General features: G+C 41.5%; 4 protein-coding genes across 10 annotated transcripts; 2 read left to right on the plus strand and 2 right to left on the minus strand.

Moving 5' to 3' along the window:
* Nucleotides 1–1,317: 1,317 nt before the first annotated feature.
* rnf44 (ring finger protein 44) lies at nucleotides 1,318–11,511 on the plus strand. 5 transcript variants are annotated; one of them, XM_085903285.1, is made up of 11 exons: nucleotides 1,318–1,536; nucleotides 4,247–4,442; nucleotides 4,674–4,893; nucleotides 5,243–5,410; nucleotides 6,384–6,563; nucleotides 6,626–6,787; nucleotides 7,092–7,207; nucleotides 7,326–7,413; nucleotides 7,533–7,654; nucleotides 7,785–7,884; nucleotides 7,953–11,511. In XM_085903285.1, exons 2-11 carry the CDS (start codon nucleotides 4,336–4,338, stop codon nucleotides 8,013–8,015), a joined length of 1,326 nt encoding a protein of 441 aa, XP_085759411.1. In that variant the 5' UTR covers nucleotides 1,318–1,536; nucleotides 4,247–4,335; the 3' UTR covers nucleotides 8,016–11,511. The 5 variants fall into 5 exon arrangements, with proteins under 5 accessions (XP_085759411.1, XP_085759439.1, XP_085759420.1 ...); XM_085903313.1 differs by lacking the exon at nucleotides 1,318–1,536 and adding an exon at nucleotides 1,908–2,875 and having other exon boundaries at nucleotides 6,743–6,787; XM_085903294.1 differs by lacking the exon at nucleotides 1,318–1,536 and adding an exon at nucleotides 1,909–2,875 and having other exon boundaries at nucleotides 6,635–6,787.
* On the minus strand, nucleotides 11,454–17,439 carry faf2 (Fas associated factor family member 2). The gene is made up of 11 exons (XM_085903260.1): nucleotides 17,292–17,439; nucleotides 16,583–16,651; nucleotides 15,392–15,526; nucleotides 15,157–15,233; nucleotides 14,940–15,078; nucleotides 14,369–14,454; nucleotides 14,121–14,212; nucleotides 13,533–13,710; nucleotides 13,164–13,335; nucleotides 12,952–13,095; nucleotides 11,454–12,439 (listed from the first exon to the last, which is right to left on the minus strand). Exons 1-11 carry the CDS (start codon nucleotides 17,352–17,354, stop codon nucleotides 12,257–12,259), a joined length of 1,338 nt encoding a protein of 445 aa, XP_085759386.1. The 5' UTR covers nucleotides 17,355–17,439; the 3' UTR covers nucleotides 11,454–12,256.
* A 511-nt stretch (nucleotides 17,440–17,950) lies between these two features.
* pin4 (protein (peptidylprolyl cis/trans isomerase) NIMA-interacting, 4 (parvulin)) lies at nucleotides 17,951–18,908 on the minus strand. The gene is made up of 4 exons (XM_085905537.1): nucleotides 18,754–18,908; nucleotides 18,521–18,588; nucleotides 18,327–18,446; nucleotides 17,951–18,215 (listed from the first exon to the last, which is right to left on the minus strand). The coding sequence occupies exons 1-4, from the start codon at nucleotides 18,788–18,790 to the stop codon at nucleotides 18,057–18,059; spliced, it is 384 nt and encodes a 127-aa protein (XP_085761663.1). The 5' UTR covers nucleotides 18,791–18,908; the 3' UTR covers nucleotides 17,951–18,056.
* Nucleotides 18,909–19,857: 949 nt separating this feature from the next.
* On the plus strand, nucleotides 19,858–23,274 carry nek12 (NIMA-related kinase 12). Of its 3 annotated transcripts, none has more exons than XM_085905554.1 (2): nucleotides 19,858–20,915; nucleotides 22,332–23,274. In XM_085905554.1, the coding sequence occupies exons 1-2, from the start codon at nucleotides 19,943–19,945 to the stop codon at nucleotides 22,535–22,537; spliced, it is 1,179 nt and encodes a 392-aa protein (XP_085761680.1). In that variant the 5' UTR covers nucleotides 19,858–19,942; the 3' UTR covers nucleotides 22,538–23,274. The 3 variants fall into 3 exon arrangements, with proteins under 3 accessions (XP_085761680.1, XP_085761681.1, XP_085761682.1); XM_085905555.1 differs by having other exon boundaries at nucleotides 22,343–22,510; XM_085905556.1 differs by lacking the exon at nucleotides 22,332–23,274 and adding an exon at nucleotides 21,499–21,609.
* The last annotated feature ends 1,749 nt before the right edge of the window (nucleotides 23,275–25,023 follow it).

The following is a 25,023-nucleotide window of genomic DNA, read 5'->3' on the forward strand; positions in this document are numbered from 1 at the left end:
TTCCTGCCCTCTTCATCTTCAAGGTTTCTCATTTTTTCCCAATTGGGGTTTCGTGAGTATTTCCTTGCACTCCCAAGGGGTTAAGATCAGTGGATGTCGAGAATAATTATTAACTGTGGCCATGTGAAGCCCTTTGAGACGTTTTTGTGATTAAGGGCTGTATAAATAAATTTGACTTGGCTTAATATATATAACTTTTGTGAAACTTTTGTCATCTCTGATAAGAACAGATATTTATTTGTGGAGATATTTATTACTCCATCCATGCAATAAAAAGTATGACATGCACCGCATATTGCATAACTCGTCGCCTACAGTCCGGGGAGTGTCCTGGGGTGGGCGTTTCCTAAGCCGTGCCCACCAAGAGGAATAATCTACCCATCCAATAAAAAATCCATCCATCCATCCATCCATCCATCCATCCATCCATCCATCCATCCATCCATCCATCCATCCATCCATCCATCCATCCATCCATCCATCCATCCATCCATCCATCCATCCATCCATCCATCCATCCATCCATCCATCCATCCATCCATCCATTAGTCCCCACGGAGGTCGCAGGCGTGCTGGAGCCTATCCCAGCCGTCATCGGGCAGTAGGCGGGGGACACCCTGAACTGGTTGCCAGCCAATCGCAGGGCACACAGAGACAAACAACCATCCGCACTCGCACTCATACCTAGGGACAATTTAAAGTCGGCGATCAGCCTACCAAGCATGTTTTGGGGATGTGGGAGGAAACCGGAGTGCCCGGAGAAAACCCACGGGGAGAACATGCAAACTCCACACAGGGAGGGGCGGAGGTGGAGTCGAACCCGCACCATCCTAACTGTGAGACGGACGTACCCAGTGCGCAACCGAGCCGCCCCAATGAAAAATACGTACTGTTATTTTATTTATTTTTTCGGGGGGGGGGGGTGTTCATAGCTTTGTCATTGGCACCAAAATGCACCGCTACAAATTGACCATTTTGAAGGTGTAGGTATTACTAGTGCTGCTCCTTTACATCAGCAAACCACAGCGACACTACATAGTAATGCGGTATAGATGTGGTCAAGTGAACAGGTAACCCTTCAAAACAATCATTATCTGCATGTATATTTGAATGCACAGCACTGGAAAGTACACCATAAAATTCAAGAAGTGTGTTTTTAGTCGGCTCCTATATTTCTTTCTATCTGAATTGATTTTTCTACTGTTTACCCTCCGTACGTCCACAGTTAAAGGAAGTGCAGGTCGCTGCAGGAGGGAACAAGACAGCGGTGGGCAGGACTCCGACTTTCCAAATCAGAAAATGGCGTGTGTAGAATGAACGTGTCACACAGCAAAGACAAATCGCATTGTGTGCACACACGACGAGGTCATACGAGATGTCTGATGAGATGTGTCATTTGTAGCGCGTTTTTGATACAGCAGAGGTGTAAATCACGCAATGTTCCACGCGGGGACATTTTACCACAGGACTTGCTGCTTGACTGACGAAATGTGAAGGGAAATATCAGCGATCGGATGTTTGCACATTAACAATCAGGTAATGACGCTTATGTCCGAACGAGATACCGCGGGTAGATTGCTAGAAATGTTGCCTGAGGCTCTTGTTATTATGCCGCTCATTGGGCTCATCCTCCATACTACACAGCCCCTCCTTGATTTGCTGCTGCTGCTGACTGCGATTTTGTGTTTACGTTAAGCAAAACAGCCTTTCTTGGTTTGACGTTGACTTGACATCCGATGATGGAATATGTTCTAAAACCTTGAAGTGGCGGCGTTTAGTAACTGTAAACACACAAACTGGGCCTGACAGCGATGCTATAGGGCCCATAGCGATGATAACAACATTGTCGTGTGTAAACAATCCGCAAAATGTAAAGCTGAAACGTTGGAGGAAATTGAAGGGTTTTATTTTTTTTTTGTCTTGATCATGCAAGTGCAAAATTACATAACCGACTGGGTAGTCCTCATCGGACACTGTGGCCTCCAGTCATCGGAATAAGCATTTGAACATTAATTTCCGGTAGCACTGTTAATTGTTATAATAATTCTCAGGGGGAAACGGTTAAAAATATGTTCTACTAATTATTTCACGTTCACGTACAATTGTGATGGCATTTCTTCGAAGTGGCATCAAACGATGTTCACAAATTATGTTGCGTTTGTCAGATTACAGTTTGTTGTGCCGCTATAATGTAACTACTCAGAATTAACCTAAACAAAGTATGTACAGTACTTGAATAACAGCGTAGGCACGCTTTTCAAACACGCGTTGGTTGATCAAGTAGGTTAACACTAACGTTACTACAAACTTGTAGTTGAGCCACTTGTTTATCGCGGCAATCTTTTGTTTCTATGTAGGAAAACAAACATTTGTTGGTAAGTAGCATCCATCGCTGTCTGGACGTCTGCGGTCTGTGTTTGTCGCGCTGTGATTGGCTAATCGAACACAGGGGGCGTGGCTTCGCAATAACAATGCAGTGTTGGGAGCGTGCACGCGGCAATCGGGATTTTCTTTCTTCGATTACAAAAGAATAACTTGTATTTCTTTGAGTATCATTAAAATTACTCGGAATACGCTATTACTAACGGCTGGATTTATTTTTGTTTACGGTTGCTGGGGAGACGTAGCCCCTTCCGCTGCAAATGGAAAGCGTCTGTTAGCAGTCTAGCAAAGCAGGACCGTCCGCGAGCAGTTTGGGGGATATATATTGGCCAAGGAAATGGTTGTGGATTAAATTCGTTGGACGATTATCGTATCGAGTGACATACGTCGTTTGGAGGCTGTCATAAATAAGGAGAAGTGGATGGGATACGGTATTTTGCAAGCTGGAACACCTGCCATCTCTTCTCACGGAGCGTCCAAACTAGCCACGAAAGTAAGCGCTTAAGCTACACTAACTCGTATTAACCACTGAGATTCGTCCGTACCGGGTGGCTGCTTCATTTCTGTGCAACTCTTCTTTTGAGAGACTTGTTTTTGTTTGAATACAAATATCCTGTGTGCTCGCCGACTGTCCTTGCTAAGGAGCCCGTTGGACAAAGCGTTAGCATAGCTTTGCTAACGTTGCTAGCTCATCTCTCCTTCAACAGGGGACATCGACTTATCCCAATCAGAAAGGAGCCTTCAGCCACCGCCGTGGTCCTGTCTCTAGTTGTGCGTGCACAGCTTCGTGCGATACTCCGAAAAAGTATTGCAACAATAAATTGGAGCGAAATGGAAGAGAGGCGATTGCCGCTGCAGCTTTTGTTGTTGCTTTGTCTCGTGAGCACATGGCTTCCATGTTTTTGTTCAGCCATGTAACAGCGACCCCTATTTATGCCCCGAGGACGGACGTTGTTTTTTTTAAATTAATATTATTATTTTTGCACACCAAGTGATGAATATAATACTACAGGATTTTAATAATTTACGAATTCAAAACTGGGGAATGTTTTGCATGATAATACATGCAGACGAGGAGTTTTAAGATTGAGCTTGAATCCTAGCTTTGTGGAGTTTGTTGTTTCGGGCTTCTAATTTTTTAAGTTAACTGACAATGGCTGAGTTATGGCCTGGAGTTTTGAGACTATTGGCTTCTTACCTCTCCACGGAGTACTTGTTGGTCCCTGGTACTTTTAAGGATGTCAGAAATTACTGTGGTTGCAGAGTTCATGTTTTTGCCACCTCTCTCTCGCTGGTGTGTGTAGCGAGTTGATGGGCAGACTAACAGCAAACAGATAAATGAATGAATTTCAAAGTACTCGTCACAAATCAGTGAAGTGGTGACAACCAGTAGACAATGAGACCTACCATGATGCTAATCAGGGTGTATTCTGGTCAGGATGTATTCCGGATGGTCAGGTTTTATTTTATTACGGACAACTCTGAAACAAAGCACACCATTGTTAATTTCGGGCATTGTTTTTTTTTTTCCCCTGACCTCCTTCCGCATTCCTGTAATATGCATGCTAGGCTAATAGAAAATGCAAAATATTCCATTGGTATGAATGAAACTAGTTGTTTATAGGTGTTCTGTGATTGGCTGGTGACAGTTCCAAGGTGTACTCTGCCTGTCACCTAATGTCATCTGTGATGGGCTCCTGCCCAAGACCCTAACTAGGACTAATGGAAATTAATGAATGGACAAACATGTTGTTCCACATGAAGCAGAATCAACCACTGAAGATAAAAAATCTTGATCGGGACATCACTAATTATTGTGTGGATTTTTGTGAAATAAAATAGTCTCGTCTTTCTTCTTTTTCAGGGTTAAGACAATCGGAGGCAACATCCAAGTGCCTCCTCCACTGTGTAGTTTCCTTTCCCGGAGAGTGACTCGTCTGCACGACGTCACCAATGCGACCATGGGAAGTAGCAGTAAATAGGCTGCCCCCAACAGCCCCCTTGAACCCGAGGAGGTTCCTTGGAGAGCCCTGTAACGCCCCTGTGCATCTCAGGAGAAGGTATAGTTGAATACAGTATGTTGCGCATTTTTTTATATGTTTTTCAGTACTTTTTTGGGGGGGGGGACATTGCCAGATTGGGTTGGTGTGTCAATTCATGTGAAAATAAACGGTACCCTGTTTCAGTGCCTAAACGGAGCTTTGACTGTTTTGTCTATGCCAATCCTACTGCACACGAAATGGAATAATTTGTGTGTGATATCTCGCATCTTTTGTTTTCTGACACGACAGTCCACCAGTGAGACGCCAGTGGGGGCTACGAGACAGACCTGTGCTGCACACTTCCCTGGTCCAGGATGAAAACCGCCATCTGCTTTTCTCCCAACATCACCGACAGGTTCCTTTAGATGAATCCAGACAATATAGCCACACCAGCACAGCACCACGCATGCTTCACCCTGCGGCACACCTACCCCAGCAGAGCCCCATCATGGTGGATCTACACGAGCAGGTAAGCGGGGGACGACAATTATTTCACCGACGTGCCCTTGTGTTTCGTTTTTGGGCAAATGGGCGATATTTTTCTACAGTTTGCCATGTCATCCACACGTTCCTGAATTATTTTTCTTTGATTAAAAATGAAGGCTTCGGGGGAAAAAAAGTGCGATAGTGGCGTTTAGGTATGGTTAATCGTAACCGGAGATTCACGTCGACAGGAGATAGAAGCTCCCTCTGATTGGACAGTATTTGGCTAACTACTGCTACCTAGAGGCCTGGCATGTTTGTTAACGCACTTTAAAAAAAAAACCACACGCTTTCCTTGGGATGTGTCCACTTCCATTTTTTTGTTCTTATTTCAGATGCCCCAAGGATCTGTTCCAATATCATACACTGTTACGACGGTGACGACCCACGGATTTCCCATCCATACCGGGCAGCCTTTACCAGGGTGCAACACTCAGCAGCTCCCAGCATGCTCGGTAATGTTCAGCGGACAGCTCTCTCTGCTCTGCTGCCTTCCTCCTCCTGTGAGTTTGAAAGGAGAAAGCCCAAATGTCAGTGGCTTTCATGTAGCGCTCGATAGCAATGATGTTTTTTCTTTTCCTGAGAAAATACAATGTGTCTTGTGAAATAGCAACATTAGTGGCATGAATTTGTTGTCGGCGAAATGAAATCGGTTTAAGTTGTGTTGTGTGCTGCCTGAACATGCCTGGCATTGGGGCAACACTGTTGGTGCTGTGCGTTGATGTAATATCGTCATGTATTGATGACATGCTTTGAACCAGGGTTGTGCGATTTGTCCAACATGTGCAAATTGTCCATTCGTAGTTTAGCAAGTGAAGAACAAATTGGTGAATGGGAATCTTGTTGTGATTTCCCCCCCCTATATTTGTTTTTCATTTCTCATGGAAGGAAGGAACAAGGAAAGAAATGTTCACTGTGCAGTGAACAACATTCTTCATGATGGTTCATACATTAAAATGAATAAAAGTATTGTACTTTTATAAAAAGAATATTTCAAAGAAATTGACAATTTCTAATTGATTTATTGACACTTTCAATGGAACGGGATGATCCTGGTCTGAATTTCTGCGTTGTGTGATTTTGCCTGCAGGCGATGTGGTGTGAAGTGGGTCATTTTGACATGAATGACTACATATTGTTCTCCTTCACTCATCACATTTGAGAGGGAATTTAATGTGCCTCCACTCATTGCGGCAAGTGGTGTGCTCCATCCAGGATGCCAAATTGTCAAGAGTTCTGTTGATTGATGAATCCTTTAAGCTAAAATCTGAATCAGCATGGCCATAGAATGAAGACAAGAAAATTATGAATGAGTTTAGCAAGTTTTCATTGACATTTGTCTCATCGCCCAGCCCTACCTAAAGCATGTTTTAAAACAAATCTTTTTAGAACAGGTTTAAGATGCATCACAATAAATGTGAAGTATTTATGTGTACATAAATATGGTTCTCTCGGTGTGCTTTTGTCTCCGCTCAGCTCATACAGGCATGTACCATGCAGCATCTGCCGGTGTCTTACCAAGCCTTCCCACCCCTGATCTCCAGCGAACATTTTGTATTGCACCCAAGCCCACCTGTACCCCCGCACCAGCCGCCGCCGCCGCACCTTGCTCCTCTGAGCCAGTTTGTCCCTTTACAGCCTCAGCACCCACGCATGGTGAGTAGTCCTCACCAGCCGCCAGCAACTCTGTTTTTGCTCATTGAGCTGATTGTGTTCAGCCTCTACAGAGGGTAGAGAATGAAGTTGACCTAAGAGGGGACCAGCACCCATTGGGAACCTTCACCTACCCTCCCTCACACCACCCACCAGCGCTGCCTCCTTCTCTGCCCATACAGTATCTTCCTCAAGAGCCTCTGCATCAGGAGCTTCCCTTCGGAGTGGTAAGTGGCAGGCCTCTGTTTACAGTCCACATTATCTTCGCCCAGTGGATGCAACTTTCCCCCGAGTAATTCACAATTTCACCATGATATGTGATGTCAATCACAGTAGCAACAATGCTGATGAGAACAGGAATGCAGCATTGACATTTTAATTAGGAAGTGTCATGAGTGTGATGAGAAGAAGCATTTCCTTCTTCACAAAAATATGGAAAAGAATGAAGAATGCATTTGATTTATTGATCGTAATACGACGTCATGTCTCATGTTTGTACGTATTTTAATCCACGATTGTTTGTCCCACCAGCCATACCCCCACATGCTGCCCCGGCGAGCAAGTGGACAGAGATACAGGCTGCAGCAGCCTCTCCCTCCTCCCCCGCCGCCTCCATCCTACTACCCAGGCTTCCTCCCATACTTCCTGTAAGCGTGGTGGACAAAAGATGATATCCCGAGAAAGACGTGACCAGTGCACGTGTGTCACTGGCCTATGCTTTTGCTAGGGATTGCACGAACCGTTTGTTGTTCTTTCTTTGCGCAGCTCAATGCTTCCTGTGCCTCCAACCGCAGTGGGCCCGGCCATCAGTCTCGACCTTGATGTGGATGATGTGGAAATGGAGAACTATGAGGTAAGTTGGCCATCCTTTTACGGCTCAGGATTTTGGAACACAATGTTACTACGTACAGGTGTAGTCCCGCCACTTTTTGTACACTATCCAAGCCATTTAACAGTGGATTTTCTCTTCAGGCTTTACTGAATCTGGCCGAGAGGCTGGGTGAAGCGAAGCCACGAGGACTCACCAAGGCAGACATTGAGCAACTTCCCTCCTACAGGTTCAGCTCAGAGAATCATCTATCGGAGCAAACGCTGTAAGCCACCCATTTCTCCTTGTCCTATTTTTCATTGAAGTGTATTCAAGCGTCAACACAAAAAGAAGGCAGATACAATGAATAAATAAGAGCAATGTGTTTACAACGCTGTATTTTCTTTCCCCCTCAGGTGTGTTGTGTGCTTTAGTGACTTTGAGTGTAGGCAGCTACTTCGGGTATTACCCTGCAACCATGAATTCCACGCCAAATGTGTGGACAAATGGTTAAAGGTAAGATGACGCGATCACCATTCAGTTGCGGTGTGTCGGTCCGTGACTTTGCTCCACTTGCCCTCCAGACCAATCGCACTTGTCCCATCTGCCGGGCCGACGCGTCGGACGTGCACCGAGAGGCGGAGTGAGAGGCGGAGTGGGAAAAGCTTCGCCCGTGCCAGAGTTAGTCCTAAAGCTGTGGACGCCCGCCACTAACTAACCACCGCTAACAACCCACTTCCTAAATAATAAGCAATCCGCGATGGATCCCGGAGGCCCCGGTACCTCTGCTGTGCTTCAATTGTCCCGAGTCTTGTGAAGAAAAAGAAAAACGAAAAAAAAGTCCCGCTGCAGCCAGAAGGCGGAGCGCTGGGATCACCAGCTGGTTCTTTATCTGGCCTCCCCACTTCCTTGTTGCAGATTCCAAAGAGTTTCCCCATCCGTGCGCATTATTTGCTGCTTTTGTTTACAGGGTTGCATTTGTTGAATTGAGTGGGAAGAAAGGAAGGCGGGCGGGCGGGGCGGCGATTCAAGACAAACGCGGAGAAGCACCGTAGATGCATGTTAGTGCCGGCCAAACCGACCGCTTCATATGTATGTCCTGCAATACTCGATCGATCCTTTTAGCCCTCTTTTGTTAAGCCTAAGCTTTTAGACTGCAAGTGATGCGCGTCTGCCACACGCTCCTTTCTGGAACTTCTGTATCCAAAAAGATGTCCCGGGTTCACGGAGCGGATCACTTTGGAAGTCATCGAGCGTAACTGCACAAGTGCTACGGCTATCTGCGTGCGTGCGTGTATGTGCGTTTGTCCTGTTCACAGAGCCAATGTATTGTGTAACCACTGGAGACAGGGCGGCATGCTGGGATTTGCATGAACTGTTGATTCTGACTAGCAATATTTAAACCAAGCATTACCACCAAAATGAACCAACTTGAGGGGGGGTGGGGGAGAAAAAAAAAAAAACAGAAGAGGCATACGAAATGAGCAGCTTGCTTACGTGGGGAAAAGGAGCATTGAAACGGATGCAAGTTGTCCCATCCGGGCAGCAAACTGTTGCAAAGGGGCGGCTTTTGAATGGACTTTTTACTCTTCCTGTTTGAGGAAGACGTGGCCATCGATGTTTGTTTGTTTGTGAGCCAAATCTAATATATAGATATCGCCTACTTTTCCAGATGTTAGACCTGCCTTCTTATATGACCTTGACAAGCACAAACCTATTACTAATCCTGGCAAATACTGTGTCATTTTCACCATTTATAAAAAAAAAAAAAAAAAAAAAGTTTTATTTATTACTTTGTAATCTCTTTGAGAAAATGAGTTGAAGGAGAACGTGTTGGGAGCACTAACAATGTTTTGTGTTTATCTTCTGGTAACGTGGTCATCAGCTTAATGGTGGTTTTGGAGAAGAAGAAAAAAAAATGTGTATGTAGAAACTTGCGCGTGAATGCTTTTAGATTTGAAGACAGAAGAATGTCGTAGAAGTCACTGGTGTTCAGTCGTCGCTGTCGGACTTCTACTTTCCCGCTTGTTTTGCGACGTTTTGAGGAAGAAAAAAAAAATAGCAAGCACTAACAGGCAGTTGTAAGCGTTGCTTTTTGCGTGTAAAGGGATCTTGCCTTTTTCTTTACTTCAGTGTCTTAAGTGAATGTGAGTCTTTGACGTGTGTGCCATCTTCAAAAGAAAAGAGAAAGAAAAAAAAAAGAAGCCATTTAATGAGTTCTACCCACAGCTTTGAGAATTAATCTACGTGTACATACATATCTATTCGCAGGCTATATTGTACGTTTAAAAAAAATAAATAAAAAAAACTCAGGGCCACTCGGTATATGAGGATACAGGACAAAGAGTCTGTCAAATGGGAAGGATGCCATGAAAAGGAGCTGAATTTGTGTTGGTCATTTTCCTCTGACCACAAATAATTTCTTGTAAGCAATTATTATATGCTCTTATGTCTGAAATAGTACACAGTTTAAAGACAAGGCATGTTTTCAAAAGGAAATAAAGACAACTTTAAAAAAAAGAAAGAAAAAAAAAAGAGGCAACGTACCGAAGTCATTTTACAAAACCAGTTTGACTTTTTGCTGTGGTCCAACTTCTCAATGTGCGCACACTCCTACCTAATCACTCCAGAAGGTGTTTGCATGCTTACAAAAAAAGAATAAAAAGACCGAGCGAGAGAGAGAAAGAGAGGCGAGCAAGCGCGTGAAGGAAAGCTTCAAATTTGCTGAGGACCTATTTACCGGCGCACAATATGCATGCTTGTCATCCAATTCCAAGTCGGCTTCTGGAGGTTTGGATCTTATCGCTCAGCTGATAACTGCCATGCATTGTACTGCACATATTTCTAATAATAGAACTGAATGACTACAAGATTTTATTGCGCTAACTTCGTTTTGTTGTGAGAAAAGGAAAAAAAAAAAACATGGATTGGATCCATCAATTCTTAACATGCGTTGTGTTACTGTTTATTGCCCTAATGACTGAAAAACAACCTGCTCTGAGACTACTGTAGTTTGATCAAAAAGCCATAGTGACAAGGTGCTAGATGTTTTGCTTTTAGCTACAAAAACTCACTTGCGTGAATGCAATAGTTTGTCATGGATCTCATGTATTCTTAAAGCATGTTATACTAATAGCCCAGTGGAAATCATTATAATTATAGTTTTAAGGGTTTAAAAAAAATAATTAAGTGTTGTCATACATATGCCAGTGTAGTACTGTAACCTGCCTCTCGGGCACTTGCTCTCAGTGTATCAATATCTTCAAATGTATTGTTCACACGTATTTCATGTTTGATATTAGCGCTTGTTTTTTGGGAGTATCTAATAAATTGACATTATCTAGCCACCCCCACTAAGGAAAAAAAAACAACAACAACCTCCCACTGAAGCAGTTTATGATTAAGACAACACAGAATAGAGTCTTGTAGTCTTTCTGTTAACTTTCTTCAATAATCTCACATCTTGTCTGGTGCAAAAAAAAAAAGCAAGCAAGTGTTCCAATAAGCAGCTAAAAATTGTTGGATTTGTGATTGATTGCTTTATAGATGCCATTTAAGGTTTACCTATGATTGTTTTTATTTTTTTTGGGGGGGGGCTGTGGTGGGATCTTGGTTTACTGTTCTTACCCTCCCTGGTTGTTAAAGGGGGTCCTCAGCCCACCCACCAACAGAGCCAGGGGCACGTGTTGTGTGTTAGGCAAATATATTTTTGCTTTGGTACTTGCACATTTACAGTTACCTCATTTCTCCATGTTTGTATTGCGGGGGGGACGGAAACTAATATATATATTTACACACATATATATATATTACTTAGAGGAAATGGTTGTTTTGATTTTTCATTCCATTGGAATCATTGTTTGTAGCATTTAACATGAACTAGTTAGTGTATTATATGCATCTGTATACTGTTTGAACTTTTTAAGATTTGTACTTTTTTTAAATGAAAGTTGCTAGTTATGCTTTACCAAGTAGTGCAATCATATTTTTTTTAATTGTTGTGGCTGATTGGAGAGGGTTGTTCACTAATAAATGTATTACATATACAAATATGCTGGTTTCATTTCAAACTGTGACAACAAGTGTTCCATAAACCCACATTTAATTTTATTTTAAACTTAAGAGTTGGGGAAAATTACATCTTTACAAGAGCTTCATCGGAGATTACAAACAAAGCGTTGATGATGGCAGACTAGTAGAGCATGCCACATGAAAAAAGCCGTGGCCCATTCTGTGAAACTTCAGTCTGCTTTGTACGGTCAACATGCATCTGGTCATTTAATGACACAGATGAATTGGGGGGGGGGGGATTCCATGTTTATGAACACTTATGTACAGGTCACTTGTTTAGAACAGGGTTCCCATGTTACGTTTAAGTCTAAATCTTGCTCCGTCTTGTGATTCATATAGAGGTTAAAAAAAAGGAAACTCTTCTGCCAAACTTTTTTTTTTTTTTTACAAAGTTAAGGCTTTCGAAAGTCCTCGTTTCCCAGTAGATTAATAGGTGCTCTAAGGTCATTTTGGTCATGCATCTGGTTAAGCGAGAGGTTCAGCTACTTGTTATGAGTACTTTCTAAGTGGAGGAATCACCAGCCTCTTCAATAACTACTGCAGTTGTGGGTAAAGACAAAATCAACAGGCAGCTGATACACATGATGAGACTTCCGAGGAGGGAAAGTGCTCGAGGAAGAACTTCAAGAAATATTTATTTAATAAAATTCAAGACTTTCCAGGCTACTGGGAACCCTGCCCAAGGGGAGTTTTACATTAGTCCAGATTTTTACTCAAAGATCCCACAGTGGCCATTCAACCAAAAAGGACAAAAGAAAGGGGGGGGATGTTCCCACACAGAAGTGGCTTGAGGTCTTTTTGCTTGTTGTGTTATGTTTTAATCGTCCGTAAGATCCTGAACAAAAAGGACCTCGGAACGGCTAAGTCCTGCCTCTTTCAGCGTGGGAGGGTTGGGCTGCTCCTCGGTCGGAAGGCAGGGTAGCACCCGGCGAGGGAAATTGGTGACGATCTGAAACTTCTCCGGGCTTTCTTTCAAGGAGAACAGGAAGTCATAGATTACCTGAAAAAGGAAAAACGGCATGAATACATCATATATATTGCATTAAAGACATTAACAGCAGACCTGAAAAAAATCTTGTAACTATGCTTCAGGAAATTAACAAATGAATTGAAAATAAATTTGACATACCACAGAGAAGGTTTACAACCTTGAGAATTTGGAATGATTAAGAAAACTTTCCAGTACATAATAGGAGGCTTGCTAATGCTGATAACGAGGTTGCTCTTCATTGGCCACGCATGCCAAAGTCAAAAGCCCGTGAGATTATAGAAAAAAAATACAGAACAGAAATCATGTACTGCAAACATAAAATAAATTTAAAAAATCATATAATTGCAATTTTACTCTACAATAGCAGTTCCACACTTTTATAAATTCAAAGGTATAAACTTTTTTTTTTGTTTTTTGCATGAATGTCAAGTGGTGAATTCAAACTAGGTTGCGAACATGAAGTATAAAATAAAAAATAAAAAGAATCTTAAATCCAGCTTTGCCCCCGAGTGTGGACTCACTGTAAGTGACTGCCCAAAGAGGAATCGTCTTTCCACCCGCGTGTCATTGGGCAGTTTGAACACTATTTTGACACTTTCGGGATCGTCCGCAAGCGGCTCCGGTGGGAGACATTCAGACTTCCTCTCCTTCTCCTCTTCCAGTGTCTGGTGAAAAACAGAAGTATGACCCAGACCGTTTGTTTCATTGAGCTTATGGGGTCAGTGCGACTCACTCGTCGTCTCCTCTCTTCTGCGAGAGCGCACTGCCGGACCTTCTCCTCCTCTTGCCTCCGTTGCTCCTCCTCTTCCCGCTTCTTTCGGTCCTTCTCCTGGTCGGCAAGAAGGGAGATACGGTACGCCATGTCTTGCTGTTCTCTTAGCGCTTGGGTCTGACTCCTCTCCTCTCTGAAAACATAAAACATTCACTTGCTTTGACGCGGTTCATCTTTTGCACCTCACCTATATTGCAGAGGCAATATTTTGTTCATATTTTGTACAGTACACATATATTACATCTACATACATTACCCGCATCAAGCAAAAACATGCGTCTCTGAATGTAGCGCTTTCAACTCTCTTACGGGTTGCGCCATTGTCAGTACCGTTCAAGGCGCTCGGACGTCAGATATGTTTCGTTGGCATCCATAATGAAGGTGAGCTGACTGACAAAGTCCCCGGGCTGGATGAGACCCTCAAGGCGGCCGACGACTGTCATCTTGCGGTCCTTCAGCATGATCATGGCCAGGAATGGATAAGTGTTCTCGCGCAACGCTTGGGAAACTAAATGGAATGGACAAAAGCACTTAGGAGGCGACACTGCGACTTGCAGTTGAATATTGTCGCTGTGGAAAATAAGACATGAACACACATTGGGGAAGTTTTAAAACATGTCAACCTTGTCTGAAAATTTCACCTCATTTTATACAATTGCCACAAATGTGTAACAGGCCAAGTCCTACAACAAAGTCTCTTGCAGTCATATCCTCAAGCTAACTTTTTTTAGTTGTTGTCGCATTTTCAAATATTGCCTAATTTTGGTCACAAGGCCCTATTTATTATTATGTTTGGAGTTTATAGTGGAGGAGAACCGTACTCAGATACAGTCTAACTTTTAAGTAAAGTAGCAAAACCAAACTTTCCCAGATTCATACTTCCCTTTGTCCCCAACTGGAATCAACACAATTGTTTACCTCTGTAGCCCTCAGGCTTGCTTGTTGAGCATGACCAGAACAGCATTCGAGTGTTGACGAAGGTTACCACCTCTTCTGTACATAATGTGGAGCTACAGAGGAACACAAAATTAACCTCTTCTTAAAAAAAACAAAAAGGTTCATATGCTTTTAGAACCTTTGGAGACAGCAAAATGCTAACAAGCATCAACATCACGTCTTTTGAAAGAAGGTCTGATGGAAACTGGAATAAGAATCAAGACGCGTACCGGCAAAACTCATCAGTGTCTTGATGATCGTCTCCATGAAGGTACACTAAAAGGTAGCGGAGCTCTCGTTTGGCATCATTTAATGCCTGTCAACATATAGAAGTCTTCATCAAATGGTGTGACACTAAACAATAGGTTTATATAGTTCATGTTAACATACTTGCAGTCTTTTAAGTGTTCACTACCACAGTTTCACAGAATTCTCCCAAACAAGTGTGGCGTAAACAAGTCAGTAAATATTCCAACAGTAATGCAAAACAAAACCTTGGCATTATCACTTCAACTTTTCAATTTTCAAAGAATGGGATGTAAACAAAAACTGCACTTCTACAGTTGGGAACTTCTTTAGACATTATAAAATGAACGAAATATGTAGATTCAAACGATGAACGAACGAAATGAAAGAAAGGTTGGTATGTGTTTTTCAAATTTGTAGCCTTTGCTATTTGAAATTTGCATTCTACTACATTGCGATGTCAATGAAAATTTAAGTAAGAGTTCACCCCTACAATTGACAAAATTCTGAGCAAATGGCAATCAATTACTCACTCAAGCAAATCTCTGAACTCACCTGGCTGTACGCTCCCTGGTAAAAAACAGGATGTGAGCGACCGTACTTTTCCTCAAAACTATGAATAAATGAAACAACATCCCCAACGGGGTCTGTAACGCGACCACGGGGGTTCGGCCTCACAAACCGCAGAGCAAATCTGGAAGACAAAAAAATAGCGCCTCTTTGTGATATTTCCACAAGCCCCAGATGCATGTCAATATGTGATTCTTCTTACCTGAATATGTCCAGAATCGTGTAATATGTAAATCTGAAAGGTAGCATGATCAAGTAATAACTCCATCCCAGCAAACCCTGAAGTATAAAGCCAATTAAATCCATGAGTGGCAAACACTAAAACACTTTCATTTGGAAATATTATCAGGGTGTTTAATTTTGAACTTGATGGGCACTCCAGAGACTCAATTATTTGTATAAAAGCAATATTTCCCAATAAAAGACGCCAGACCTACCCTGGGTTGTGGCCGGGAGACAATATAACTATATACTCTGTGGTCTGTTGTGTTGACCTCTAATGGTCTAGATGGCTGGGGGTTGAATACTCTGGGCACGCCTTCTTCCTCATTGATCCTATCTTGTACTGCAGCCTGAAAGACAAAAATGTTTTTAAAAAATCAATTATGGCTCCTTACAAGAAAAGTCACATAATGACCACGCACAAAAAGTTCAGGAACATGCGGGGGAAAACAAACTATGACTCCCCAATGGCGGGATCATCATTATTGGTCACACTCAAATCTCTGCTACTGCTTGTTCATTGGTGCAAACACATGCTGTGTGTACGCGCACGGGCTGAAAGGTTTTAAAAATTAAACTAAAAGTCAATCCAGCTCCACCCCACACCACACACACATATATGGCTTCCACTACTTCTCCATTATAACAGGCGCAGGGAAACTGTGCAAGCTTCCACACACTTACCGCGTGTGGGGTTGTGTCATAATAGTTCACAAGTGGCAAGTAGTAGGTACTAACTTCACATGCATGCGGTTTTGTTTTTGTACAATGCCGAGTTGTACAAACCATAAAATTACAACATAGAAATGCATTAGGTAAGCAACACGAATCACAACTCACTTGTGCTGAAGTCACAAGCTTACTCTGTAAATGTTTGGTGGTGTGTCAAACGCATTTGATATGGTGTTTAAAAATAGCATACAGTGCATGTATTTGAGGCTATATTTAAAATAAAAAATGAAAACTTTCTTAACCTCTATGAATGCGAGTTGTTCCAGCGCATATCTATTCGGGATGAAAATCTTCACCATCAAAGCGATACGATACACATCACGATACACTGCCAAAGATTCGATGCATTCACGATTCATGGAATTGCCAATGATTCTCCCATCTCCTGCGATACAGTACGATTTCATTTGAAAACAATGCGATCCAGTGCGATACGTTACGATGCAACTGCATCTTACAGGTCGTATCGATTTTCCGATGCATATCGGTGAATTTTACCAACCCTAATATACCAGTTATACCAGGCCTAACTGCAACCACAATAATTTTGATTTACAACGTTCAACATTGTTATCTTTGTAAAGGCCAAATGTTTGATGTTTGTGGCTCACATATATGTGGTGTGGGCAAATGTGTGACTTGTGAGTAAATGATAGGTTTGTCAGGTTACCTACCTCAATGTTCCAGTTATGCTGCTCTAATGTGCGTCGACATTGATCGATTGATTCCCAGCCAGTAAGATCCTGTCAGAAACAGAATAAATGACAAACGGTAGTTGACAAACTGCAAAAATAACATCAAACAACATTTCTATCACAAAGCAGCAACACACAAGTTAGCTAAGGAGATGCTAGTTCTCTAACTGCCCATCGAGGAAATGCCACTGTGGTACGACGGCGGATTAAAGGATTGCGTTGGATCATTTTCATTATAATGACATGGAACATGGCCAGAAATAACTTTAAAGACATGTGTCAAAACTTTAGTGACAGCTCGGCGCTGACTATAGTGATAAACTGCACTCATCGGAAAACATGGAGACGGCGATATAATGAAACCAGAGCCAGGATCTGAGAAAAGCAAATCCAAACTAGTGTTTAATTGACATCGGTGCATTACGTCGGTGTCTCTGATCAAGACAATCGATCGTCTGCGATTCAAATTAACTAAGCCCTCTTTAAAATGGGCTAACTTGTAAGATATGCAAGCTAATGCTAGCTTAGGTACCAACGTTAGCTCTGAAGTTGACCAATATCGAAGTTGTCTGTGTGAAGTAGCAGTGACAGTTTGGCCCGACGGTGCGAGTTGCTGCTCGACGGGGACATCCCATTGCATGATCCCGCAAACAAAGTGGCTTTGGATCTTGTATTAGACGTCGTTTACCTGAAAATGTATGAGTTTTTCGTTCTGCGCCTGCGATAATTCAGGCTCGTCTGGCGCCGCCATCTTAGCTCGCCAATCACCTAGCCAGGCTCGGCAACGTCAAAGCAGGAATTCGCTCAACTCGAGCAACACGCTGCTGACACCTAGCGGCTTGGATGACAGAACGCTCCCACTAACCGCAAATCAAACCGAGGAAACAAGTGTCAATTTTTTTTATTTTTTTTTATATTTAATCTAATGCAACACACACACCTCGTCAGGGTCACTAAAACCTTTCATAAGTGAGTTGGGCGAAAGCCAGACTTCAACCAGAACTTGTCGCCAGTCACAAGGCACATATAAACAAACAATCATTCACGCACTCCACACAGGATGGCCAGAGCTGAGATTCAAACAGAGAACCTCGGTCAAAACTGGTTTTCTTTTTATATGTGATACATTATAATAAAATTTCTTGGGCACTGACATGCATTCATCATAGCCAGACAATAAGTGATCGATCGGCACAACTTATTTCATATTGTGTCCAACTTTCCAACTTTAATATCGTCCATCAAAAGCAGCCTCAGACCTTTAATGGGCTTTCCTAACTATTAACGCACTACTTGACTTGTGTGGAAAAAAAATGTTGGGGTAGTGTACAAATAACAGAAATAAAATAGTTGTATTTAATTTCATTCACAATGCTTCAAGGAGTCTGGAGTAATAACATTCACAATAGAGCACAGTGTAAAACTGAATGTCCCAATTTATTGTTGTGCCTCATTACTTTTTTCCCTCCACCATAATGATGTGATAACCAAATTTGGTCTTGACAGGGGGGTCTGTGTAAACAGGCTTATCCATGGAAGAGACAGCCAAGTTGAAGGCAGCCTCTTGGAAAGGTCCAACCATGGATCCTCGCGTCATCCAACCCAGATCACCCTGTCCAAAACATAAAACAGCTAAAACACTGAAAAGACGTGAATTGGCACAATACTAAACTCGGTATTGCAGTTGATTCAACGGAGTGCCTTGAATTAAGGATGGTCTTACTCCTTGTCTCGCTTTGTCTTCACTGTATTGTGATGCAACTTCGCTGAAACGAACTCCAGCTTTCAATTTCTCCATAGCCTCCATGCATTTCCCATGTTTTTCGCAGAGGATGTGGCGAACCTGAGGAAAATATGCATGTGACTAGTTTGTCTTAGGTTACCCAAGTAAATAGACAGAGCAATGAGATTTCAAACCTTTACAGCAGTCCCTCCTTTTGGTGTCTTCTCCTTCTTCTCAGCTTCCGCACTTACCGATGCACCCCCTGAGCCCAATATTCAGAAATGACGATAATATATAACCATGATAATAATAATATCGCTGCAAGAAGAACAAATATCATACGATCTAGTGCAGTAGTAGGCTAACGTCGCTATAAAGACAAAATTACACATTTTAAGAAAAAATGCACAACAAGGAGGGCACAAACCTTTGGCACCCTTGCCACCTTTGCCCTTTGGTGGCATTTCAAGAAACTGTTCGATAAAATTTAAACTAGCGAGAAAAATGTAAACAGCACTTTTGAGTACAGGCTCATGCTTTAGTTTATTTGCGCGTGCGCAGTGGGCGTGTCTTCTTCTACGGCGAGACATTGCTACTTTGAAAGCAGTTCATGTTTATTCTGCCTTCTAGTGTACAATGTCTTTGACACACAAAATATGTTTGCGAAACTTTTGAATGATTTTATTATGTGGCATTATAATCCTCCTAACCTGGTCACTGATTTATCAAGAAAAAGTAATTATGTGAATGCTCGAAGCATTTTATTGTCCATAATTGAAATTCTACTCGTTTTTTTCCGACATGCGTCTTTCACGTTTCTCGACTGATTCTCTCCATTACAAATTCGACATATTCCAAAAATCCACATCATGCGGACTGTTGATTTTAATTTCTACAATCACAGTGTTCCCGCAATCCCACGTTATCACCCAAAAATTCCCCATTGATTCCCAAAGACCCTTGGAATGATTTTCAACATGATTAGATAATAATTCCACATCATTTAATATCCTTTAAGAGCATCTCATATCATTCCACATCTACATATTGCACTTTTTCCACCAATGTCATTCCACCTCATTTAATATCATTCCATATCATTCCACCTAATTTCATAGTTATTCATTATATATTGATGCATTTTGTAATCCACCATTTTCTGGGCATTCAGGTGCTTATCCACATTGTTTTTATATTTGCTCAACTACATCTGGCAATATATATTTGACAATAAATGCTAACTAATTAGCTATTGTATTGTTCGGTTTGTCGCAAAAATGCATTTACAATACTGGAAAGCGTTGGACCTAGACACAACCTAAAATTATTCATTAAAGTGTGGCATTTATAGTTGATGTTCTGGATATAACGTTTAATCTTTTGAACCACACAAGATACATCAAATGAATGACTGTGAACCAAAAGCACAGGAAAAGATTCACCTTTCAAGAAGGATACAAATGGTTAAACCCCATAAACATTTATTAACACAACACAAAGAAACCTCTCAGTTTTCAGAGCGTCTGGTCTCCATAGCAACTACAACACAAAAGACCTTCCCATGCGGTAAGTAGTCTTGTAATAAGGCAGATGGCCCAACGGTTTTACTTGAGACAATGGACAAGTACGAGAAGGTGATGTGTTTGGGCCGAGGAGCGTCAGGAGAAGTTTTCCTGATGAGACACGTTGAGTCGGAGAGGCTACACGCAGTCAAGAGAATCAAACTGGAGAGCGCTCGGACACGGAGGGCTATTCTTCAAGAGGCGGAGATCATTAGGAAACTGAAGCAGCCTCACATAGTGAACTTCAACGAGGCTTTCGTGAGCCCTGATGACAGCTTTATTTATATTGTGATGGACTACTGTGATGGCGGGACATTAGATGACAGAGTCAAAGAGAGGAAACCTAGCGAATTCTTCGCAGAGAATACTATTATGGGATGGTTTGTGCAGGTCGCTCTGGCTGTGAGTTACATACATGAAGTTAAAATACTTCACAGGGACATCAAAACCTCAAATGTGTTGCTAACAAAACAAGGCGTGGTGAAGTTGGGTGACTTCGGAGTATCCAGAATGATGACGAGCACAGCTGACATGGCCTCCACGTGTGTGGGAACTCCTTGCTACCTAAGCCCGGAACTCTGCCAGGATGTTCCTTACAGCTCCGAGTGTGACATCTGGGCTCTGGGCTGCCTGCTCTACGAGATCTGTGCTCTCACGCCTCCATTTGTGGCCTCCAACCTCCTCAGTCTCTTACACAAAATCACCAAAGGAGAGTACAAACCGGTGCCTGAACTTTACTCTCAAAATATTTCTTCTTTAATCCAAAGGATGTTAAACATTGAACGCCAAAACAGACCCAGTGCTGCTTGTATACTTAACAGCTTCTTTGTGCAAGATCACTTGCAGAATATTCAACGTAACGACACGCTGAAGAACGATACGGATGTGGAGGAGGATGGTGCCTGTGCTGGTGGCTGCCTCTACCCTGACGACTTTGACGAGGACGAGGAGCGAAGTTTGTCTCCTTTGGAGGAAAAGAGCCAACATTCGTTCTCATCAACAAGGACACATTCTGCTGAGCTACTCGGTAATTGATAATGGAACAGCGTTTTCTGGAAAAAATTTTTACATTAAGTACAATGTCAAAAAAAATACTTTCCTTTGCATTGCACTTCAAAGTCAAAAGCAAAGTCAAGTAAAAAAAAAATGGAGGCCAACAATATGTTCTATGCGGGCCCTCGAGTCTAAACACGGTATTCTGCTCAAGATTGTGTGTGTGGAATTTGAGTTAAAGATAAAATTACGTACACAGTTTTTCATCATCATTCTCATCTCAGCCTTGTACTGCATCTTGCTGTCAGTTGAAAATGACATCAAAGTGTGCCTAAGGCCTAACGTAACAACCATCATGGCTTACCTGTATCGGTCACGTGACATTTGCAATCAAGTGGAAAATAACAACAAAAAAGATTGAGTTGCTTTTATGCAGACATACAGTAATACCAAACACCATACAATAAAACCCTTCTCATATTAATTGGCAAAGATAAAAACAAAGGACCTTTTTGCCTTAGTTTTTGTTTTAAAAATGTAAAATTGTAGTTTCCGTTCATTCTCGTTTGTTTTAGCATTTTTGTTTTCCTTTATTTGCATCTCTCACCTCAAATCAGCTGAAGCTCACCTGTGACACTCAATGAGGATGGAAAATATATGAATGGGGTTCAAGTTAAGGCATTCAGATGCATCCACATCCAAGTCATTGAGTCGGAAAAATGTTGTCCACCATATCTCAGTAAGATGAAGCTTCTTGATTCCAGGAGAAATTTATGAACTAACCCCACAACTCTTTGCATGTCTGATTTTATTAAGTATGATTCATGAATATGTGTGAACGGTATACAAATCTATTGTCTTATTTCCTGTGAGTGTAGATTTGTGTGTACTAATTGATGGTATTCAGATTTGCGTAGCAAGTATTTTTTGAGAGGGGGAATGACGTTTCGTCTTCATCATTGGCTTTCTTAATTTTGAGTCCGGAAATAGAAGCTACCTAAGGGAAACTATCTAAGAGGTTTTAAAGGGGAACTCAAAAGTGTCTCACCAGAAACAAAAAGCTTCCCTTCAGGGGTGTTTTGCATGTTTGATCTTAACCTAAAAGTTTACTTGTCATAAATGTGACAAATGAAATGGAAATGTGTACGACACTTCCTCAAAACTGCAACACTATGACACTCTAACAAGAATGTTCGTCTCGGTGCTATTACAAAAAATCATTCCCTGATGTATGGTTTGTCATACCGCACAATTTACATAAATGTCACGTCAGTGTTTCGAGAGTCCTGTTTTGAATTCAAGCACAGATACTGAAAACTTTCCTTGAAATCTTAAACCACCTTAAATTTACATTTTTTTTGTTGACAATCTCAAACCACCTTAGATTTAAATCCCCAATTTATTACATTTCAAATTTTCCATTGACAAACTAATCCTTATTCTCTCACAGTGTTTTCACAGTCTTGCCAGAACGTTACGGACCAAATTGAATATCCGGATGATTTTGAGGAAGATGAGGAAGAGGACGAGTGTGCAGAAGTGGCATATGGAAATCACACTTCCGCTCTTGACTGCGATGATTCCCTGGTTGAGTTCCAGCTCTGTGATGCTGGAGGAATGCTTGTTACACTGAAGGCCTTAAAGGAGAAGGCCTAAAAATGCACATTTGAACAGACTGTGATGTGTCGGTGTGTGTGTGTGTGTGTGTGTGTGTGTGTGTGTGTGTGTGTGTGTGTGTGTGTGTGTGTGTGTGTGTGTTTGTGCATGCGTTTCAAACTATGTTCTATAGAGCAAAAAGGGCATTTGAGACTCTTTTCAGAATGTATGTGACAGCATATTTGTTGTTCTAACTTTGGAGCCAAACACACCACACGATATGTTGGTGCAAACGAAGCATGAAACATTCATTTGTGCATTGACTCTAGATGTATTGTGACGAGGAGTAAATAATTATTCTTCAAGATCTACGATCTCACAGAGATAAGGTTGAGGACCGAAGCAAACATGTCACAGCATACGGATACGGCTGAAAAGTTGCAAAATTTTGATAGGAATTTACGATGGGTTATTTACCAAACTGGAATCTTTCTATGAGAGTTGTGGAGCATAAATCTCAATTTTCAAACACAAGTGTAAACATTTTGTTGAGTCACAAAGACATCTATACAAAACATTACCAATGTACGCAGGTGAAGTCTGGTAGTTTTAGTCAGGATTATGCCAGCCTAGCTTTTGTATACTTTGCAATATTTATGATAAATTCCCTAATATGAGACAAGCACCAACTTTTTCAGTTCTTTTCGTTTATTCCCTTCTATTTGCATGAATTCCTGTTTATTAAAAAAAAACCTATAATTTCCAGTAAGGTTTCCACCTCTTTTCCTCATTAATGTGGCTAATGCTACACAATGTTGTCTTTTACTAAAAAAAGTTGTCTTTATTAAAAAAACATGACATTATTTCAAATTGGCTGTGCAGCAAATACACAAACATGAATTATTATTCAGTTACTAGTTTGGTCTGTAACATGCCAGAATCCTGGAAAAATGTTGTTCGTTGTTTTTCAAAGTAAAATCAAACATTAGATAAATGCTATATACAATTACTATCAGGAAGCTACGATTCTGGGTTTTAGGACAAATTTAAATTAAAGTATCCAAACTATTCATCAATTATTTAAAAAAATCACCAATTACAGTAGTTGTGGATTAATCGATTATTCGTAGCACCTCAAGTCTTTGATTATTACTCACTGGCTTTGAATTACCACGGAAAGTCAACAGGTTTCGTCTAATTCACCAACAAGTCGATCCCCTGAACATGCAGGTAATCAACATTCAACTGATTGTCCTACCTTTATGAAACATTTTAAATTAAAAATGGAAGCCAGAAAATGTCATGCACTTAAGTGTGGTCTCATTAGCTTGTCATAACTAATATGGATGATTTCGTGAAATGTGAAGTGGGTGTAGTTACTGGTACCAAAGCCAACACAACTGCAGATACAAATGGAAACCAGTCAACTCAAGTCAACTCAAGCAACAGAAAAATGTCTTTTGCCACAAAAAGAACATGAATAGGATTCAACACAACTGTTATTAGCTCGTCAAACACATGTACACAAAAAAAACAAGTTAGTATCTGCAAATAATAGAAGTATCTATTGCACTTTTACATAAAAGTATATACAACTCTTATGTCTAAAAGAAAAAAACCATGAAGATGGCTTAGTTGGTTTTGTACGTGCATACCAGCCTCAAGACTTGGGCATCTTAACGGAAATGTCAGATTGGTTAATCACCACACAATCTCTCAAGAGGTTATGAAAGTTACACCTATTTGCATAATACTTGCAAAAAACACATGCATATCTGTTTCAATACAAAAACCACTCATGGTAGTCATATTTTCCCTTATGGTCATCCACTCCCACACAAAGCGTGTTCGTAGGGGTGACCCATGAGAGTTGGAAAAGTTACCCATGATCAGTTTGTGATGCTACGAGTCCTTTAAGGGACCCACTTTTTTTGTCCGAAAGTTTAAAATAGAAGCAATCGTCATTGTTTTGTAACCCATCATTCACAAGATGTTTAGGAGTGACTGACCAGCCAGTTCTTTCCTTTCCTCACTATTCCAGTGGTGAGGTCATCAGGAATTAATGAGACCATTGTTTGTCACTGCGGGGAGCAACACGTTTCCAGTCCTTGAGTCTGTCTGTTGCAGTCCTTCCATTTCTTACGTTTGAACATGATTACGTCTGAGTGATCTCCACTAGCCAAACAAGTTGACGAGAAATGAATTAAACTGCGACTCGTAGTCTGGAAAATACGGTACATATGCAAAATGATGGAAGAGAGGATTCGGAGATGAATGAACGTGATGGAAAGTGCTTCACTACATCCTCCAAATATTCCCCTCCTTACACTTTCCTTTCATCGTGAAATCCGAACACTCATCGAACAGAAGACAAGTGCACCACAGATGTTTCCAGGATGACATTCACATGTGGCAGCCAAATTTCCAGTATCACAAAACAGCAACTCCTTGAATTAGTATACGAGAATATGGAGCAGAATTGGAAGTACACTACAACACATTAGGACTTATTTTATTTGATATATTACTGTGAGAAAAGAACAGGC

The sequence above is a fragment of the Syngnathus leptorhynchus genome, chromosome 2 (genome assembly GCF_054491065.1).
Source record: "Syngnathus leptorhynchus isolate UIUO chromosome 2, UIUO_Slep, whole genome shotgun sequence".
NCBI classification, from domain to species: Eukaryota; Metazoa; Chordata; class Actinopteri; order Syngnathiformes; family Syngnathidae; genus Syngnathus; species Syngnathus leptorhynchus.

Bases quoted from the DNA above. Each gene is read 5' to 3' on its own strand.
- pin4 (XM_085905537.1), bottom strand. From the start codon at position 18,790: ATGCCACCAAAGGGCAAAGGTGGCAAGGGTGCCAAAG. The intron at 18,447-18,520 runs GTTTGAAATCTC...TATTTTCCTCAG, and splicing joins AAGGAGGGACTGCTGTAAAG to GTTCGCCACATCCTCTGCGA. The intron at 18,216-18,326 runs GTAAGACCATCC...TGTTTTGGACAG, and splicing joins AAGACAAAGCGAGACAAGGA to GGTGATCTGGGTTGGATGAC.
- nek12 (XM_085905554.1), top strand. From the start codon at position 19,943: ATGGACAAGTACGAGAAGGTGATGTGTTTGGGCCGAGGAGCGTCAGGA. The intron at 20,916-22,331 runs GTAATTGATAAT...ATTCTCTCACAG, and splicing joins ACATTCTGCTGAGCTACTCG to TGTTTTCACAGTCTTGCCAG.
- faf2 (XM_085903260.1), bottom strand. From the start codon at position 17,354: ATGGCGGCGCCAGACGAGCCTGAATTATCGCAGGCGCAGAACGAAAAA. The intron at 13,336-13,532 runs GTACTGACAATG...TTATGTTTTCAG, and splicing joins ACGTCCGAGCGCCTTGAACG to AGAGGAGAGGAGTCAGACCC. The intron at 13,096-13,163 runs GTGAGTCGCACT...GTTTTTCACCAG, and splicing joins CAGAAGAGAGGAGACGACGA to ACACTGGAAGAGGAGAAGGA.
- rnf44 (XM_085903285.1), top strand. From the start codon at position 4,336: ATGCGACCATGGGAAGTAGCAGTAAATAGGCTGCCCCCAACAGCCCCC. The intron at 6,788-7,091 runs GTAAGTGGCAGG...TTGTCCCACCAG, and splicing joins AGGAGCTTCCCTTCGGAGTG to CCATACCCCCACATGCTGCC. The intron at 7,885-7,952 runs GTAAGATGACGC...CTTGCCCTCCAG, and splicing joins GTGTGGACAAATGGTTAAAG to ACCAATCGCACTTGTCCCAT.